Here is an 18,745-nt window from a genome sequence, read left to right as displayed (position 1 = left end):
ACAGGGGCTGACTTGTTTGACAAGCAGGTGTTGCCAGTTAGGCCTCAGGCGACCGCAGAACATCATGGCCGAGGGCAGCTGGTAGCACTGTCCGGGAGCTGGGCAGGAGGCACAGGCTCACCAACAGCCTCCCTAGGCTGAGCTGGGTTTTATCCTTGCCCCATGGGGCCCAGGGCATCTGGATCGATGCCCACGCACGACTGCATGCTGACGTCTAGACACTGGCCATAGACAGGTGCTCTAGGAATGACAGTGGGGAAGTTTCTTGGCCTGTGGTCTACAGGGGATCAGATCTCCGGGGTCCCCCCCGGCCTTGGAATCTAGGAACCTCTGAGAAGCTGCTGGCTGACCAGAGGCTGGATTTTTACCAGTCCCCCAAATGAGGCACTCGTCTCTTCCTTCTGAGCACAGGCAATGTCTGTGAGAGGTTTCAGCGGCACACGGGCAGACCCCAGCAAGGTGCCTCTGCAGTGCAACTCATGGCTGTGGCTCCAAAAGGCAGGCCTCTAATCAATGTGCTGTAGCTCCCCGTAGGAGTAGGTACAAAGGCTCAGTGATAAACACATGGGCATGTTGGATGTCACCACCCAGCAGAGGGCGGTAGGGCATACACATAAGAGCGTGTGTTGAGTGAGGGCTGGGCATTAGAGGAATGGATTAGGCATCCTGATGCCTGGGTTCTGTTTCCAGAGCTGCACCTGGGCTGGCTCCTGCCTACGCTGAAGTCACGCCTCCAGCAGCAGCATGTGGTAATTTGCCTCCCTTCCCACAGGTGTTGGCCTCCTGTGCAGAGAGCTCTGAGCTGCAGCTCACCTGGGATTCATTCCAGAGCGCCGGCCCGGGGAGGGGGCGGCGGGGAAATGATCGGGTCTGATCAGGCCGCAGAGATAACTGCACCGGAAGCATAGCCAAGCTGGTGACTGCTGCAGAAAGCGGCAGGGGCCTGCTCTCTCCCAGTCCTTCATGCTGAGGATGGCCCTGTTTGCTCCTCTCCTCGCTTAGTCCCGGCATTACTCCCCCGTGGCTTTAGGCTGCGTCCTCTCCTCTCCTCATCGCTGCTGCGTGCTATGGACCTGGTACAGCCTCATGCAGCAGCATGCATCAAACTGTAGTGTGTCATAGCTGCAGGAGCAGCCCCATTGGGACCGGGACAGGAATGGATCTTCCTTCTCCCTTGCACCAACTCTATGCTGCGAGTTTGGCTGTCGTGAGAGCAGAGGGACAAGGAATCGGAGACTCAGAGCTGCAAAAAATGTCCGTGGGATGAAGAGCAAATGGGAATGAAAATGAGGGGAGGTCTCCAGCAGGCTGTGGGGAAGGGAGGACACAGGAATGATGGACACATTAGAACTGGAGCGACATCCCCATGAGGGCTCCGCCCAGCAAGGCACTTCAGCGTGGATTAGCACATGTAAAGTTAGTGGGGCAGACTGGGACCCTGCTGTCTCTCCAAGCACTGCTGTCTAAAGCAATCACCAACTCCCTGCGCTGAAGTCACTGGGAACGAATCACCAGCATGCACTGGAGCATGGGACGGGTACAGGAGTTAGAAGCACTACTCCTTTTGAATTTCAGTGAGATTTGGGCACCTTAAGAGCCTTGGAAAATCCCAGCCCAAGTGCTTTGCAGAGAAGGTCTTAGATCAGGGCCCTATTCCATCCGATTCAGTTCTGCTCTGTTCTGTGTAGGTCATCACAAGAGGTAACTGTCCCGCTCTGCTCGGCACTGGTGGAGCCCTAGCTGGAGTAGCGTGTCCAGCTCTGGGTGTCACGCTGTAGGAAAGATGGGGATACACTGGAGAGAGTCCAGAGGACAACAAGAAAAAGATCAAAGGTTCCAGAAGCCAGTGGGAATTTCTATACAGCAATTAGGGACGCATGGGAATGAGCCTCCCAGCCTAGGTCAGTAGCCTGGGGGAGTAGTAGGGCTCACGCTAGCATTCTAAAACCAGCTGTACAGACAGCACATGGAAGTTGTGGCTTGGGTTGGAGCTCAGGCTCTGAAGCCTGTGGTCAGGATGGGCTTCAGAGCCCAAGCCGTGGCTTCATAGTGCTGTCTCTACTGCCATTTGCAGATCATTAGCACGAGCCGTGATAGCCCATCTATCGACCCAGGTTGGAGGCATCCTCTGCTCACTCCAGAATACTCTGTAGACGAACCTGGGGCGGGAGAGGACCTGAGAACAGTCTTCAGATATGTTAAGGGCTATTATAAAGAGGATGAAAACTATGTCCACTGAAGATAGGGCAAGAAGTAACGGGCTTAATCTGCAGCAAGGGAGATAGGGAAAAACTTCCTAATTATCAGGATAGTTCAGCTCTGGACCAGGCTTCCAAGGGAGGCTGTAGAATCCCTGTCATTGGGGATGTTTAAGAACAAGTTGGACAAACCTGTCAGGGCTGGTCTAGGTTCACCTGGTCCTGCCTAAGCACAGGGGGCTGGACTAGCCGACCTCTCGAGGTCCCTTCCAGCCCTGCATTTCTAGGAGTCTGTGATTTGATACTGTTCTGGGCAGATTTGTACACAGCCTCATGACTGTTGGTTCACCCTCTCATCCTGCCCCCTGGGGAGAGTTGTATGCACAGTGGGGGGTTGGTTTGGTAGGGGTGTTTAACTGTTATTTCGCTGTGTCCCCATTGCTCCGTGTTTCTATTCAAGACAGCAAGTCCGAGGCACACACCTGCCACGCTTACAGCCCCATGCGGCCCACCCCTGGTGGAATAACAGCCAAAGCCTGTAAAGCAGCATCCCTGTTGAGATGAATGGGAGTTCTTTTTGGCAGTGGGGGAGGGGCAGTTGGGCTCCCTAGAGTCTCTTCGCTCATTTTTGCTGTTGCTGGGATAAGCCAGTGACAGTAACTCTGGGAATCGAGTTTCTCTTTATCTCCCTGCTGCACTTTGGTGAGGAAATTCAAAAGGCTTTGGAGCATTAGTGTGCGTGGCAGAGCCCGCTTGCTGAATGGCCCCAAGGAGCCGTTTCCCCCATTCTGCCCCCTTTGCCCTCTCTGTTGCACCTTCCAACATGCTGAAAATGAAAAGAGACAGAGTTTTGAAGTCAAAGGGCCTGGAGGGGAGTTTGAGGTCTGTGCCCTTCCACCCCCACGGGGACCCTCACAGGAATACCTCTGCTACTGGAATGTTGTAGGTCAGCTGTGTAAAAACTCCCCAAAGTGCATGGGTGTGTGTGAGCACCTGGGAGTTTGTGTGCGTGTGTGACCGTGTGAGAGCATGTGTGTACATGTGCATGGCATGTGTTCGATCATGGGCGCACGCAGGTGTGTTAGTTAGTGTATGTTTGTGTGTGTGAATGCTGAGGGATAGAGAGTGTTAAATCTTGGGTGTGACCCACAGTAGGTGCAGAGGGAAAGGGCTAAATAGTGATGTGTCGTTGTCCTAGGATCCAGCAGGACATAGCTTTGCTTTGTGTGAAGTATCACAGCGTTGTGTAGGTGCTGTACGGGGTTTTGTAGAAGGGGGAGGAAAGCTTGTGGGTGGGTCAGGACTCCTGGGTTCCTGGCTCTGCCCCCACCCAAGGCAAGTCACTTAAGGCAGCATTTGCCAAATAGGGTGATAAAGCCAGATCCGTAGTGAGGCAGATAAATGCGTCACCTGAATTTCAGGCCAGATGAGCACTCACAGCTCTCACTGAAATCCATGGGTGCGGAGGGGGCTCAGCACCTCTGAAAGTCAGGTCACTTCTTTAGGTGCCCACATATAGACGTGTCTGTCTGCCCAGCACCCAGATTGATCCATCTGGCCTTTAACCTTTCTGAGCCTCGCTTTGCTCTTCACCGGGTGGCTGGGCAGCACAAGTCGTGAAGGTGGGTCAGGCTGCGCCCTGGGGCCTGCGGGAAAGGAGCCCACTGCAGAAGCACAGAAGATGATTGCTTTGCCTTTCCAGCACGATGAGCCAGCAGACGGAGCCAGTGCTGCGACTCCCACCTCCCCGGTCTCTCTGGGACTACTGCGGGAGGAGCTGGGGGATTCCCAGCGTGTGCAGAGCTAGCATGCTAGTGTAGCCGTAGCCGTCGCTGTCCCCAGGACCGACCTGCCCAGATGCTGGTGCTGTCCCTGCGACTGGCGGCACTGCCCTGTCAGTGCACTCACTCGAGCCGCGGTGGCATGGGCACGTCTCTGCGAGCGGGGAGTCGCTCCCCTACCTCCAAGTGTAGCCCCTGTCGCAGCTTCTCTGCTTCTAGCTGCACCTCAGCCTCCAGCCTTTCTCTGGGCACGCTCAGTCCACTTTGCTCGCTAAACGCTAAAGGCCCGGCTCTGTCCTCAGTCCCCTCTTTCCTGGCTGGGTTCCTGTTATCTGTTGCTGAGCTGCGGCAGGCCTGGAGCTGGGGCAGGGGAAGCTGCCTATGGTTCGTCGAACACCTAGGTCTCCTCAGAGCTTTGCATGCCTCTGAGCTCTGGGTGTTCGCTTCTGCGCTCTGTTTGCCTGCCTGCTGGCCAAGTCTTCTGAACAGATCGGCTACGCAAGCCAAAGGCGCCCAGACGAGCAGTACTTACCAGGCCTGTTTGTGAGGTGAGAGGAGAGAGTGAACGTGTTTCAGTGCGTTCTGTGGGATTGCCCTGAGCTCTTCCCTGCCGAACACGTTCCCTCCCACTTCTGCATATTGTGAACATTCCCAGGGCTGCCTGGCTGTGGTGAGTTCTGTGTCCCCTTCCCTTCAGCCCCTGCCTTCTCATTTGCATTAAGCTACTTGACTGTAGAGGGAAGTTTTTGCTCTGCTCTGTGCTAGGTTGTCCAGAAATCTTGCTAATGGCCATCAGACATCCAGCCTGCTCCATAGAGCTCAGATTCAGGGTCACATTAACATGTGCTTAATCTTAAACCTGTGCTTAAGTCACATTGATTTCAACAGGGATGCTCTCCTGAGTCAGGGCCTACATTAACGTGTTCTTGGGGCCAATGTGAGGCCATTGGGCTGCAAGCAGGGATACTGGTGTTTTAGTTTTGTTTGCCTTTCCACCTCCTTCTAAAATATTCAGACTAGTGAAATTACTTAGTGATAGACAGGCAAGAACTCCACTCCTAAGCAGTCAGGAATGATACATGCCATACGTGTTCCCCTTAAGCATGTTTGCTTCCTACCCAAAAGGAAGAAGATAGTGGAGACATCTGGGAGCGCAACACTGCATGAACACGGATGAATCTAATATGGGTCTTGCCCTTTTAGTCAGTTCTTGTCTGTTCCATCTGGCTTTGTGTCAGTGACAGGCAAGCAGCTGGACAGCATGGTGAGTGGACAGATGGACAGGGAGGTAAAACTGACTTCAGAGGGAGTGTGACAAATCCCCATTCTTTAATGAATTCCTGCAGGATTGAAAGCCGTTTGAGGTCTTCAGCTGGAAGGTTAGGCAGGTACCGAGTGCTGTTCTTAAGGAAGGGATGGAGCTGTAACAGCCTCTCTCCCTGAGACATGCACATAGTACGCTTCATTGTAAAGGGGAGCAAGGATCTAAGTACATTTTTAACAGCTCCCAGTAACAGTATCTTTAATGTCCAGGGGCACAACCGCAGGAGGGGCCTGCATAGATCTGGATTTATGTTCACAATAAACCAAGCTCCAGGATCACTGCTTATTCCTCAGATTATGCAGCCAATCCCATTAACTATTAAAACTGCGGCAGAATATGACACATCTGTTCCACAAGAAGTTACTTTTCTTTTCAGTTTCACCAAAGTCTGTCATTTCCACATTCAGAAGAGGTTCAAACCTTCATTAAAACTGAATTATGATGGAATTGAAAAGGGAGAATAAAATTTACGGCCGGAGACGTTATTACAAAATACTTCCAGGATAGGTAATTGTGTAATTATTATGGACAGGAATGGAAGTGATGGTTCATTAGCAGAAAATGACCATGAAATAACAATTAATAAAGCCAAATAGAACTGATGGAAATTGCAAAACCTATACTGCCTGCAAGGCAGGCCGTGGGGGGTGTACTGGTGTAAAGACTTCAACCCTGGAATGGCTGGTGGCTTTGGTTCAGTCAGTGGGGTACTTTTCAGTCCTAGGTACTGTTCCTACTTTCAGAGGTTTGCATTATTGTCTCCTGGTTCCTAATATGACACCGAAAGTGGCCTTGCCCGTTGTTATTGCCACCGCCGCCTGTGGGAGCATGGCCAGTATTTTCATAGCTGGGCACCCCAAGCGAGGAACCTATGTCCATAGCGAGGCATACCAATAAATGTGGCCTGACCTTTCAGAGGTTCCCTCTCCCGCTCTCGCCCAAGCTCCTGGTGATTGAACGGGAGCTCCAGGTGCTTAATGCCTCTGAAAACCGGGTCACTTTCATTGAGATGCGTAATTGTTGATGCTTGCACTGTAGTTTTAGACACCCAGGTGTGAAAATAGTGGACAGCGTGTTTTGCACTGAGAAGGGCTGGAGAGCGGGAGGCGAACTGAGCTCCCAACTTCATGACAAGAGGGTGGAGCCTGATCTTGTGGTTAGAGCAGAGAACTGGCAGTCAGGACTCCAGGGTTCAGTTTTCTGCTCTGCCACACACTTGCTACATGACCGAGAAATCATTAAACTTCCTTCCCAATGTAGAGCATGAGCTCCTAACCCTCACCTCCCTCCCAGAGGGGACATGCCGCTCCCTGCACCCTAGACTATGCTTTCGGCTTCCGGAAGAGGCTGGAGAGTGTAGGTATGGAATCTGGGGCCCCATACATACAGAGCATGGGCTCACTTGCGACGAGTACGTCTACACATAACCTGCTACAGTGCCTAGCTGCACCGCTTTGGGTCAGACACTGCCTCGCCGACAGGACGGTACTCCACCTCTCTGAGAGGCAGCCGCAAGGCTGACAGGAGAGTTCTCCTGTTGACCTAGTGCTGTCTACACTGGGGGTTAGGTTAGTGTAACTGTGTCCCTCTAGGGGGTGGATTTCTCACACCCCTGAGTGACGCAGTTATACCAACCTACTTCCCTAGTGTAGACCAGGCCTAGCAGTGCATAACCTTTGTAGGAGCCCTCTGCACAGAGTGGATGCCCCCCTGTGCTCCTGATCCGTATCCCATTGATGTCACTGGCAAGTGGGTGGGGGTCAGCCCCTAGAAGCCTGTTACATCTTTTCAAATGCTGGGCAGGTGCCCTGATTTGTGGGGGCGGGGAGAGGACAAATAACTCCCTGGTTAGCTAGACTGGCCCCAGACCCTCTCAGCTCCCTTGCCTCTTGCTGCCAGATAGGTGTTAGCATAAAAGGTGCAGCGCTTAGGAGTAATTGATTAATATAGGCAGCCGCAACATCTTGTCTGGGAAGAAATTACCCAGTGACGTGGCGATGCCTCTGGTGAGCCACCAGCTCTAACGCACTATTTGCTCAGATCAGCGGCAGCTCGGCCCAGACAAATTCCTGGGTTAAGGGGATATAAATATTTGATGCCTTCCTGTCGTGGTAATTATTTGCCTACAAGCTGGTGAAGAAGGAGGAGTGCGGTGTCGGGGCTGGTAAATTGGCTATTAAACGTGATGGCTGCTCCCTCCGGAGTGGCAGGAATGCTACTTACCAATGCTGCAATAAAACCAGCTCAGAGCGGGGAATAGGAGAGTGTTCGATGAAAGACACAGCTTGCAGGGTCTGCCGGAATTCCCTGTGCAGGGGAGCAACGGCAGCCCTGTAGCCAAGGGGGATAAGACTCTGCCCCTAATTCACTTATCGACCCCTAATGGTATTGCTGCTTTTCTTGCTAGAGGGTGGAATTCACCCCTGTGCTGTGCAAGCCCCACGTGTAACTGTCACAGATGGCCTCGGAACAGGACTCGGATGGGACGTCAGTGGTGCACAGGCCGCGTTCTGGCCTGTTGCCTCGGGATGAATTTCACCTGAGCTGAACTGTAACACAGGACATGCGTCTCTGGCAGGGTGTGGGAGAGGGACAGCCCAAGAGAGCTCACACTGAGTCGTGTGTGAGCTGCATGCCCCACAGCAGTGACCTGTGTGAATGTCACACCTGGGCACTAGCTGCAGCGTTCTTGCAAGGGGCTGTGGCATGTGCACTGCGTTGAGGAGGCATTTTGTGAGTGCACTGAGAATGAATTTACTAGTCCCTGCAATAATCCCTGCAGGATTATGAGAACTAGGGTGCCCGGAAGCAGCTTCTGTCCATGCTGCACTCTTTCCCCAACTGACAATGCACTTCCCAGAACACAGAGGGCCATGGCACAACAGGGCTCCATGAGAAATGAGCCAGGTGAATTGCACAAACCACCAAAGCAGCTATCCAAACACAGCTGTGACTTCTCTCAAGGGACCATAACAGTTTGTTCCAGCTACCCTAAAATGCTAGAACACAATGTGCTCTACTGGCTGGGGTGCAGCGTTGCTGGGCTAGCCGTGCCCAGGTGTCCTGCCTGTCTTTACTAGCTCTGCCATGCTCCTTTGCAACACATCAGTAGTAAGATTCTATTTCACCCTGCACCAGGGAGCCCCGAGCACTTCACCCACGTGTTGTCTGGTTCGCCCTCTCCTTCGGTCACTCATGTTGAAGTTCTACCTGTCTGAACAATCTGGGCCGGTTCTGCTTGGGGGACTCACAGCCTGACTGCGACGATGGACACTTTTGTGTTTGCTTCATGGTGGTTTTGGTTTTGAGACAATGCAAATGCAATGTGAACAAACTCTGGCCCCAATCACTCAACCCACCACTCGAGACTGTAATGAACAGGCTTGTAATCTGGGGCGTAAATTAACGATTCAGAACATGGCCACGCTGAGTTTAAAATCAGGGACCCAGATGTAGCAGCAACATAACCAGAGAGGGTTCACTGTTGTAGCCCAGTAGTTTGTGTTTTGTTGTTATTTCCCAGCAGGGAGTTGAAAGCGTTGTAAAGCAGAGGAAATTCCCCTTCAGAATCATGGAAATGCCACCCTGGGGAAGGCAGGGGGTGTTACTGCTTCTCAGTCAACTTCACTTGAATGTGCCTGAAAAGCCAGAGACATTTCCCAATGACTCTTCCTGTTCGATAACACAGCTCAGAGGCCCGTGAGGGGCTTTTGCCATGACAAAAAAATCGCCGCGCGAATGAAGTGGAAAGCCTGGAAATGCTGGGTTCTGGAAGGAGCACACAGCTGAGAAACTTGCACTCAGAGACTTGCACTTGTGCTGAACTTCTACCTTTATCTAACTCCTGTCTGCGGCAAAATTCAGGTTGGTAGGAAAGCAAATTCTTACCCTGGTTGTAAGATGTCCTGCAAATGCTTAGTCCAGAAACAGCACAGGATGGTCACTTGGCCTAACCTAATGCTGCATCTAAGGAATGCAAGCTATTATCACCTCAGGGTGGCTTGAATTTGGGGAGAAACAGAGGTTTGTTCTATCCTCAGGTGAGTGCCCAGTCACTTACCACCCCCCCACCCCCAGCACCCATAGGGATGAGACAATGGTAGCCCAGGAGTCCGGGTTGCCCCTGGGAAGGCTGCACCTTGCTAGTGGGTATTTATCAGACTGGAAATGGAAGACAGCTAGTTTCTCCTTTCAGCCTGTGGCCAGCAGAAATCTCCTTGCTGGGGTATGTGAATGATTTGCAAGGATCTATTAGAAGCAGGAACACCCAGGTATTTCTTTCTTTTTTTCCCCCTACTGTTGATAAGAAGTGTTGGTTGTCTGTAACTTTCTAATCCCATTGAATTAGAATTCCCATCCAGAGGCAGTTTGATAATGACTGTGGGAGAGACCAGTCTGCCCACAGCAAAGCCTTACCTTACCCGTGCTAAAGGAATTTTGCAAAAGTTTCCCACGATTGGCAGCCCCAGGTCAGCACCGTTGGGAGCCCTGGTTTAGATGGCCTGTTGGTGTGCTGAGCATTGTGTCATCTAACCTTGCTCTAATAGCTCTAACGGACCTGATGCATCAAATGCCAGCAGTGGGCTCCCAACAGCAGGACAATGTGGACAAGACTCTAGAGACAATAGGCCAGATGCTGCTGTCTTCTCTTACACTCTGTTCAAACAAAATCTCCACTGAAGCACTGAGCAAGGCCCAGAGATTGCAGGTGCTTAGCCATTCCCATCGTTTCTACAATACCAATGACAGTGGTACTGTTCAGTGCTGTTAGCAGCATTGGGTTGGTGGGCCCGTGACTGCAGCATAGACAAACCCTAACACAGAGCACAGGCTGATGGGAGGGTCTGAGGAGCAGCTATGAAAGAAGGCTTGGGCTAGTAGCAGTGCAAAGAAAAATTGTATTTGAATTTCTTTTTACGGCTTATGAGTTGGGACGAGGGGTGCTGAGCACTAGAGACCTTTCACAGCTGAGTTCGCCTGGTGTGCGGTAGAGAGCAGGTTGGTGCACTGCACAATTCTCCATGGTGTCCAACAGAGGCTGGAGCACACCGGGCAGCCGGCTTGCTCATGGAAGCAGGATAATTCAAGCTAATTTAGCTTTGAACCCAGTGGGGGCAGAGGCCAGCCACTGTGCTGCAGCTCTTTGAAGCCCGTGTGCTTCTGCTACTGCCTGCTAAACTGGACAGGGGGCCTAGCGCTTTGTCGGCTTATAACCATCTGCATCTCCTTCTACGGACGTCCTTATTGGTCCGTGAACACCTGTGCTCATGTCTGTAACATGCCCGTCACTGGTACCAGTCCTGTAGGTAACCCGTCAGTAAAGGGAACTTCATAACTTTATAACCCGTCAGTAAAGGGAACTTCAACATAGAGAGCAACCAAAATCTGTGTTAACAAGAGAGAGAAACGCAAAGGCTGCCCACAGAGCAGCCTGGGCCTGACTCCTGGCCTCCTGTGGCACCAAATCCTTCAGAGAGGGATTGGAACCAGGGATTCCATGGTAACTTCCCACCTTCCAAGCCAGAGTGTGTTTGGTATGAACTCAGTGCCATCCTCCTGCTGTGGCTTTGATGGACCGGCCACTAAAGAGGGTTTCTTTAGATGTGCACCCTCCCGTTTCTGTGCGTTACCTGATCTTAGCCCAACCCCCAGTGAGAATGTGCTTGCTTGGGGTCTCTCGAGGCTTCCTGGACATGGATGTTCCATATAAAAATACCATCTTTTTTAGACCTTAAAAATAATTCTGACTTGGATTCAAATTGGATCAAAGTTTCAGACCAATTCCTCAGCTTCTGTGTCCATCTTTAGGGAGAACTCTTACAGAATCAAATAGAAATAAAAGCAGTAGAATTCCTCTGAAATTACTCACCCAATCTGTGGGGGTTAATAGTGAGTGGGAGCCATGTTATGAGTCTACACAGTCTACAGACTGATTACCTTCAGCAAGGGTGGTATTCTCTATTAAATGCTGTAGGACTTCTCCATAATGCCCCACTCAGTAATCAATGTCCTCTAAGAGCCCGGAAGGGAAGTGGAGCTGAGTATCTTTGTCAGCTCTTGCAGTGTGCAGAGCACTGAGCAGCCCATAGATCCTGGCTGGGGGAACCCAGAGTATTTTTGCACTTAACTTGCCATTACTGTGTTTACAGGCTTCATACAGCAGTACTTCTGGGGGTTGTAAATTACCGCTCTATACATCCTAGATCAGTTTTGAAGCTTGAGATCTTGCAGGTGATTTAGTGGTGAGCACGGGGTCAGTATTCACAGTCCTCTCAGTTTCTGTGTCTCCTTTGAAATGAAATGGCTCTCACTCATATATCTTCCTGATGAACTCTCCAGCGAAAGCATTGCCTGGCGGGCGCAGTGCTGATCCGGGACTGTTGTGATTGCTAAGACACACGCTTCTGTCTTCGGGCCGGGGGTTTCTTTACACCGGTGTTCATCAGCTTCTAGCACCATAAGATGAAAGATGTGCGCAGGCTGTTCAGTAGATGTAAGAGATTAATTTAGGACCAGCAGCCAGTCTTAGACTTGCCTCAATTCACTGGGGGCACGACATAGAAGAGAGTGAAGGGACAGCGTCCGACTGTGGATGCTGAACTGCAAAACGTACCAAGCCTCTGGAGCAAAGCCCGGTTCTGACAGGAGCAGGCTCCCTGGCCGTTTAGTGCATGGCCACTCGCTAGAGAGGGTCCAGCTAATGTGCATTTCCCACATTGTGCCGTTTACGTTGCACTTGGTTTGCAAGTGGTGTGGCGGTGGTGGCCCCGGGGCTGCCGCAGGGTTTTGAGGGCCGCTCGTTGGCTGAGACGCGTGTTGATGATTTGCTCGCAGTGTTACAGCGGAAGGGTCTCAGCACCTCCGCCAAGGTGGTTGCTGCTGTAGAGAGAGCAGGGAGAGACCTGCATCAGAGATCTGGCTGCCTGGCTGGCTGCTCAACCATTTTTATGGGAGTCTGGGCATTTACAAGGCGAAAATCCAGGTAAACTTGAATGGGCTTTTATCCATTTTTTATTATTAATGGCAGCAAAAAAAATGAGACTCTAGGTAAGTCCCGTTTTCAGAAACGTCTGAGGCACTTAGGAGTCCACGTGTCATTGAAAGGCAGGCTCCTAAGTGTGCAAATCACTTCTGAAAGTGGGCCTTAGTCTCCTAATCCCATCGCATCCGATGAAGTGAGCTGTAGCTCACGAAAGCTCATGCTCAAATAAATTGGTTAGTCTCTAAGGTGCCACAAGTCCTCCTTTTCTTTTTGCGAATACAGACCAACCCGGCTGCTACTCTGAAACCTAAATCCCATAGCTGCTTTTGAAGATGTTGCAGCATAGGGGGCCCTGTGGGAGAGACAGCAGAAGAAGTTTCATCCATTAAATGTCTTTCATGTTTCAAAATGAGTAATTTGCCTTAAAAACAAGACTGTTTTTTCGCCCAATTACTAAATCAGTATTAAATCAGCTGGGTACAGAGGACATTGCAGAGCAGACCGGCTTTCCTCTCAGGATTGCTGAGCTGTCATTAGAAAGAGCCCTGGATGGAAGGGTGCTTGGTCTCTCCCAGAATTTAGAGCCCTCAGTTTAAGATTTTCTCCTTTACTGTGTCTCTTTGCCCCTTGCAGGGTCAAGCAGTCTTTGTTCATTCGGAACAGGAACAAGAACTGCATCTGCATTGTGTGAGCAAGGTTTGGGGGTCCAGCTAGGCAGCGGGGTTTGAAAATGTGCCATATACATCTCTGCATAATGGTGCTGGTGCATGGGAAAAGCCTGACTCCTGATCACTGCATCCATCAAAGGCAGTGTATTCCTGGTAACACAGTGGGGTGTTGTCATAGTGTGTGGTGCTCCATTCACTTCTTTCAGTCCTCATTAAGTAAGACCTTCAGGGATCACTCACTCCCAGGTCATGGGATCAAAGTCTATCCAGACCTGTTTGGCTAATTTGTATGGTGGCTGTATGGGCCATTACCCAGTGAAATGCATTGATTTGTGATGCTAACTAGATTCTGAGCTGGGATCCCAGAGGTGATAAGCCAGTGCATTCGTTTCCCTTCTTCCTTAATATTTTAAGGGGGAGGGGCAAAGAGCAGCAGAACAACACCCTCCCTTTCTGCTGAGCAGGAAGACATTGCAGCGTTGCTGTAAAGTTAAGACACGCCCAGGGCTGGGGCTCAGATTGCACATGGATACGGTGCCAGGAATGAACGTCCCTTTGGTTGTAACATTCGGGGCTGGAGCTGATGGTGTTTTGACTGAAGCCACAGGCATTGCGAGGCATCGTCCTCTCTCTGTGGTCTCGTATCAAGTTTGCATCTCATTTTCAGTTCCAATTAACTAACCAACTAGCTGATTTCAGTAAAGCCCTTCCCTCTGCCATGAGGAAAGGCTATTCATTCTGCTCAGCAGGGCGGGTGATTAGGAGTAAATAGAACTCAAGCAGTCTGATGAGCCCAAGCCAGGGCCAGCACTCTTCCTACTTAAAGATGGGCTGGGGAGCCACTGGACACAGCCATAGGGGTGTGCTTAGCAGCCTTGAGGCCTGGTTTAGACTCCTTCAGCAGCAGCACCTGGCTAGATGTCCAATCTTCCAGCAGGCACCCGGCCTTGGAAACATTGCGTTGATCACTTGCAGCCATGGAGTGGGGCTCTCCTGCTGGGGAGATGGGGAAACTCCCATTGGCCTGTGTGCTGCTGGTTCTTACTGAGCAGCCGTAGGAGTGGGCTGGCAGAGGGGCAGGCTACCCTACGTGCTGTTTTTCCCTGAGCTTCCCACTGCACCTGCTCACTGCTGTTGGGACAATGTTGTGGACTCAATGCACTGGTGCAGTCTGAGAGCCAGCGGCTGGATTGGCTCTGTGTGCGCCAGTGTCCCCCAGCAGCTTACTGGAGCCAAAGCGCAAACCCTGGTGAGTGTGAGAACATGATGGCAGAACATAACGGGGTCCTGCAGTTCTAGCTGACAGTCCCAAACTGTCAGCACTCAGCCACCGCCCTGTTGGACGGGGCGTAAGAACCTGACTTACAGAGTGCCAGGCTGCCCCGCTGAGCTAACGGGGTCCCCTCCTCTGGCTGAGACATCTGGAGCTCATGCCAGTTCCTTGCACGACTTCACGCCATGCGCTCTGCGATGAGGAGGAACGTTGCCCTGTTATGCAGTGGACTGAGGGCAAGATGGCGGAGGGTCTGTGACCACGCCTATTAGGAAGGATCCCCCAAGCCTGTCTCCTGTCTGGTGTTGGTGCAACTCCTGGGGTTTCTCAGTCTGTTTCTAGCAGAGAGGCCTTTCTCATTGCTCCGCTGGTGTAAGGAGTTCACTGGAGCCTGCTTGGGGTAACTGCTAAGCTAGAGCCTGGGACTAGGCTCCGGCCACGCAGCTCCGGGTCAGGTGCGGTTGTTTGCCTCCCCACAGTGCACATAGAGCCTGGCACGTGCGAAGTCATCGCTGCCCACAGATGCTGCAATAAGAACAAGATTGAAGAGCGCTCCCAGACAGTGAAATGCTCCTGCTTCCCAGGGCAGGTGGCAGGGACGACTCGTGCGGCTCCCTCCTGCGTGGATGGTGAGTACACGGCGCGTGAAGCCTGTGCGCATGCCTAGCAGAGTGCCCAGGCCACCCTCTGGGGTCTTCAACCAGGGGCCAGGGGTCCAACCAGGACAGATTTTCCTCCTAGAGTCCAGGCACTTCCACTCCAGCGAAAGCAGCTTCTCTTGCTGTGCTGCAGCGTCCCCACTCCCAGTCCCACCCCAGGAAGGGGAAAAGCACCTTTTCAAATGCAACGCGCTGGCTGGTGTGTCTGGTGCTGGCTCCCTCGCGTAACTGGTCCAGGTACGGATGCTCGGGCAGCGTGGCGGTGGGCGCCAGCGGTAACCTGGGGCCAGGTGTCAGCTTACAGCTAGGAGTCGCTCCCTTTGCTCAAGTGGCAGGAGCGTGTGCGTTGGGTGCTTGGTGCAAAGCCCAGTGAAATCAATGGGAAAACGCCCTTTGACTTTAGTGGGCTGGGCCTCATCCCCTGGCTGCAGAAAGTCCCCGGTTCTATGCGGGCCAGTGACCCATGGTGGGCTCATTACCCAGCCATTGCACCACAGAAGGACCTAGAAATGGCCGGTGTGTTCTGTTGGGGGCTGGGAGGGCGCTGGTGTGCAGCCAGGAAGATGAGGACTGTCCCTGCCCTGGGTTCCTTTCTGTTTTGCTTTGGGCCTGATGCAGATAATAGCAGAGCTCTGTGCTTGCTGCCCCTCAGCAGAGCATCCTCTTCTGTATCATACAGCACTCGGGTGTCCCCATGGGGAGTCCTGCTTTGCCTTCATGCTGCAGAGCCAGCCCAGGCTGACTTAGAAGTAGGGCACCCAGCAAAGGAGATAGAACAATGGACTCTGAAGGCAATTGCACATGGGGATGGGTGTCAGCAGCTCTAGTCAGCCCCATTGTCCCCCGTTGTTACAGGTGCCCTGTCTCTGAGGCGTTTTTCCCCTCTAGTCAGTGTCTTGTGTTGCTGTGGGCTGTGTGACCCCATGCAACGTGGCCCTACGGGAGGGATTGAATGCCAGGAGATGTGTCTGAAGTGTCATGGAGCCAGATTTTCAAATGAGCTCAGCACGTTGTGTCCACACTGGGGGCTGGTCTCTTTTGAAAATCTGGCTGCAATTGTGGGTGCTGAGCACTCAGAAATGGGGCTAGGGAAGAAAACGGTCTCAGCACTATAGAGGTGACAAAGCTGAGTAGGGACGAGAAAGGTTCTAAATGCGTCCAGCCCAGGCAGTTAGACCGGAGTCCCTGCCACTCTTCACCTTTGTTCTTGGAAGTGATGGGTCCCAGAAAGATAATAGAGTCCCCGAATGAGGGTGCTCGGGAAATCCCTTTCCTTGGGGCTGAGCTGAGCCAACCCTGCTCCGTTACAGCACAACAAAGGAACTGCGTGTGCTTTTAACCCTGCAGCTGAAAAGCTGTGATGGGCTCTTCCATGCATGCATCTTAACGTGTGGCTGGGGCCCCAGCACCGTACATGGTACTGGCTTTGACTGTGCAGATCTGGGGCAGCGGAAGGAACTAGGCTCTGTAACGACGCCCTCCAGGATCTCACTTGTTGCCCGGACTTAGTGCTATGGACTGTGAGACATGTGACTAGAGTCATGCCACATAATCATCTACGAAAAGCACTAAGACAAACCCAGCCCATCTATATTTTATTGAATGGTGTCACATGGTGTCCCACTGGATCCATCAGAAGTGGCAGGAGCCTTTCCCAGTGCATTATTGGTTTGCTGGGCAACAGATGTGGGGTAAATGTGTCTGTGAACAACGCCAAGAGGCACAAGCTTCATGTCTCTGGGCAGGTTCTCTTTGTCCCGAGTGGCTTTTCTGTGCTGCCTTTTCCCTGCAGAGTGGTCCCCAGTAATTACTCACGAAGCAGGCATCAGATGCACAGGAGGAACAAAGCTGAGTAGTGAATGTCACTTTACTGAGGCTAGTATACCCTGAAGTAGGCTAGTGACTGAAATGGTTTCCCTGCTGTAGTTATGAAGGAGAGGCTCAGTGGATGAGTAGCTTTTACCCAGCCCTAGTGGGAGAAACTAAGGATTCTGCAGAAGCAGACAGAGCAAACAGGTCAAACCGGGTCCCTTGGGGTATATGGAGGTTGCAGCTGGGAGCGACCTCCCAGCTGGGATAAACAGACCCGTGCTAGCTCGGCTGGTGCCAGTGAGCTAGACATTGCAGCACTGGCAGAGGTGTGGGCTAGCCAGCTGAGCTCGGACATGGGGTTGTGTGAGTCTGAGCTGTGGTAGCTAACACAAGCCTCTACTGGTGCACAGTGTCCACACCATTAGTTTTAGCAGGCTAGTTCGAGCTGAGTCAGTGCGAGTTTGTCTGCCTGGCTAGACAGCGCACTCCCAGCTGCAGTGTGGACATACCGGGGAACTCAGCCAACAGCAGGCCTGTGCAGTGCAGAGCGCAGCCTGGGGGGGAAGAGGAAGTGAAAGGTGTGCAGAGCTGGGCAGCCATCTCCCTCTGGCGACATCAGCAGAAATTCCTGCTCTCTGCAGATTTGTGAAATACGTGGTGCTTCTGACCGAATGTGGGGCCTCCCCACTGACACATGCCAGGACTTGGCTGGCAGAGAAATGATACTGGTTTCGCAGGAAAGGAAGCTCTTTGTGATGAAATTACTTCCCCCTGCAGTGATTGCTTGCTGGGAAAGATGAGCCAGAAGAGGAAATGTCCCTTCTAACCTCTGAGGATGGGGGTATTCGCCCCCGTTTTGCCAGCAGTGGGGATTTTTCCATACATCTGTAACACTGAATGTTTTTAAAAAAATATTCCCAATCCAAACATGCTAAACTGGCAGGTTCTCCCACCGTGATCAGTCTCTGCCAAGTGCCTGTTAAGCAGAAGTGTCAGATACGGCTTTCGTGCCCCTGGGTATGCCAGTCTTCTGCCACATGAGCAGGAGAATGTAGTTATCCCTGATTTATTTTATTAGAACTTCTACAAATACTGAGCAGGGCACCCCTCCATACGTACACTCTAGGTACTCCTGAGGTTGCCTAAAAATACAATTAAAATAACCCCGAACCTCCCCGAAGTGCAGCAGTCTAGACAGAACTAGTTGGCACTGGTCTAGTGCCGTCTGTCCCAGGTGCTCTCGCTTCCATTCACGATGCCTCCAGCTAGGAGGAGGTGAGTGTCATCGTCTCCCTGTGTCAGAACGGGGAGCTGAGGGGCAGAGGAATTCTTTGCCCGAGGTCTCAGTGGTACGTCTGGAAATAGAACCTAGCCCTGCCTCCCCATCCCTGCTTTGGAGGTGTTTGCCCAGCCTGCTAAGAGCACCAGGGACCTATCCGTCCTGTGTCACACTGACTGCGAGGGCCCTGCCAGCACTACAGGGAGGGACGTGTTTGAAAGCTGTTTCCAGACACTGTTCCATGTTCACGACTGTTTTTAAAACCATGCACCAGGCAGGCTCCTCACGAGGGGGCCTGCTGGGACTGGGTCTGGCAGCAGCTTTCAGCCAGACAGGGCCAATTAGGAACAGTCCCTGTATTGAGACACTGAACTCGCTGGGCAAAGCAGAGCTCTGAGCAAAGCCGTTTCAGAACTAGCCTAGGGAAGTGGGACCGAGATTCTCCAAAGTGACGAGTGATTTAGGAGCCCATTTGGGGAGCCCAAACTGAGACTCCATAAAGGGGCCTGATTTCACAGATCAGGCACTCTAGGCACCCGACACCACTAACCACCATGGATCACCTTGGCCAGGGCTCTGGCTCCGTTTGCACTCAGCACCTGGAGATGGACGCCAGTCCCTGCTCGGCTCATCTGCAAGACGGTCTCAGGTGCCTAAACTCTCACAGCCTTCTGAGTGTGACTCATCCAATCCACCACCAGCCCCTCCCATCGCACCCTGCTGCCAGCAGCTGGCATCACAGAAGATAATGCAACTTTGCGCAGTTCCC

General features: G+C 52.3%; 1 protein-coding gene across 1 annotated transcript in view; it reads left to right on the top strand.

Annotated features, from left to right (window-relative positions):
* Positions 1–18,745, top strand: part of TAFA3 (TAFA chemokine like family member 3) — a 74,430-nt gene that overhangs the window by 11,756 nt on the left and 43,929 nt on the right. Inside the window, exon 3 of the mRNA XM_077839560.1 lies at positions 14,706–14,855. Within this exon, the coding sequence (XP_077695686.1) occupies positions 14,706–14,855 (150 nt within the window). The remainder of the gene's footprint in view (positions 1–14,705; positions 14,856–18,745) is intronic.

The sequence above is a fragment of the Eretmochelys imbricata genome, chromosome 21, assembly GCF_965152235.1.
Source record: "Eretmochelys imbricata isolate rEreImb1 chromosome 21, rEreImb1.hap1, whole genome shotgun sequence".
Taxonomy (NCBI): Eukaryota; Metazoa; Chordata; order Testudines; family Cheloniidae; genus Eretmochelys; species Eretmochelys imbricata.
The sequence above is the reverse complement of the archived record's forward strand: the minus strand, read 5'-3'. Positions and strand labels throughout refer to the sequence as shown.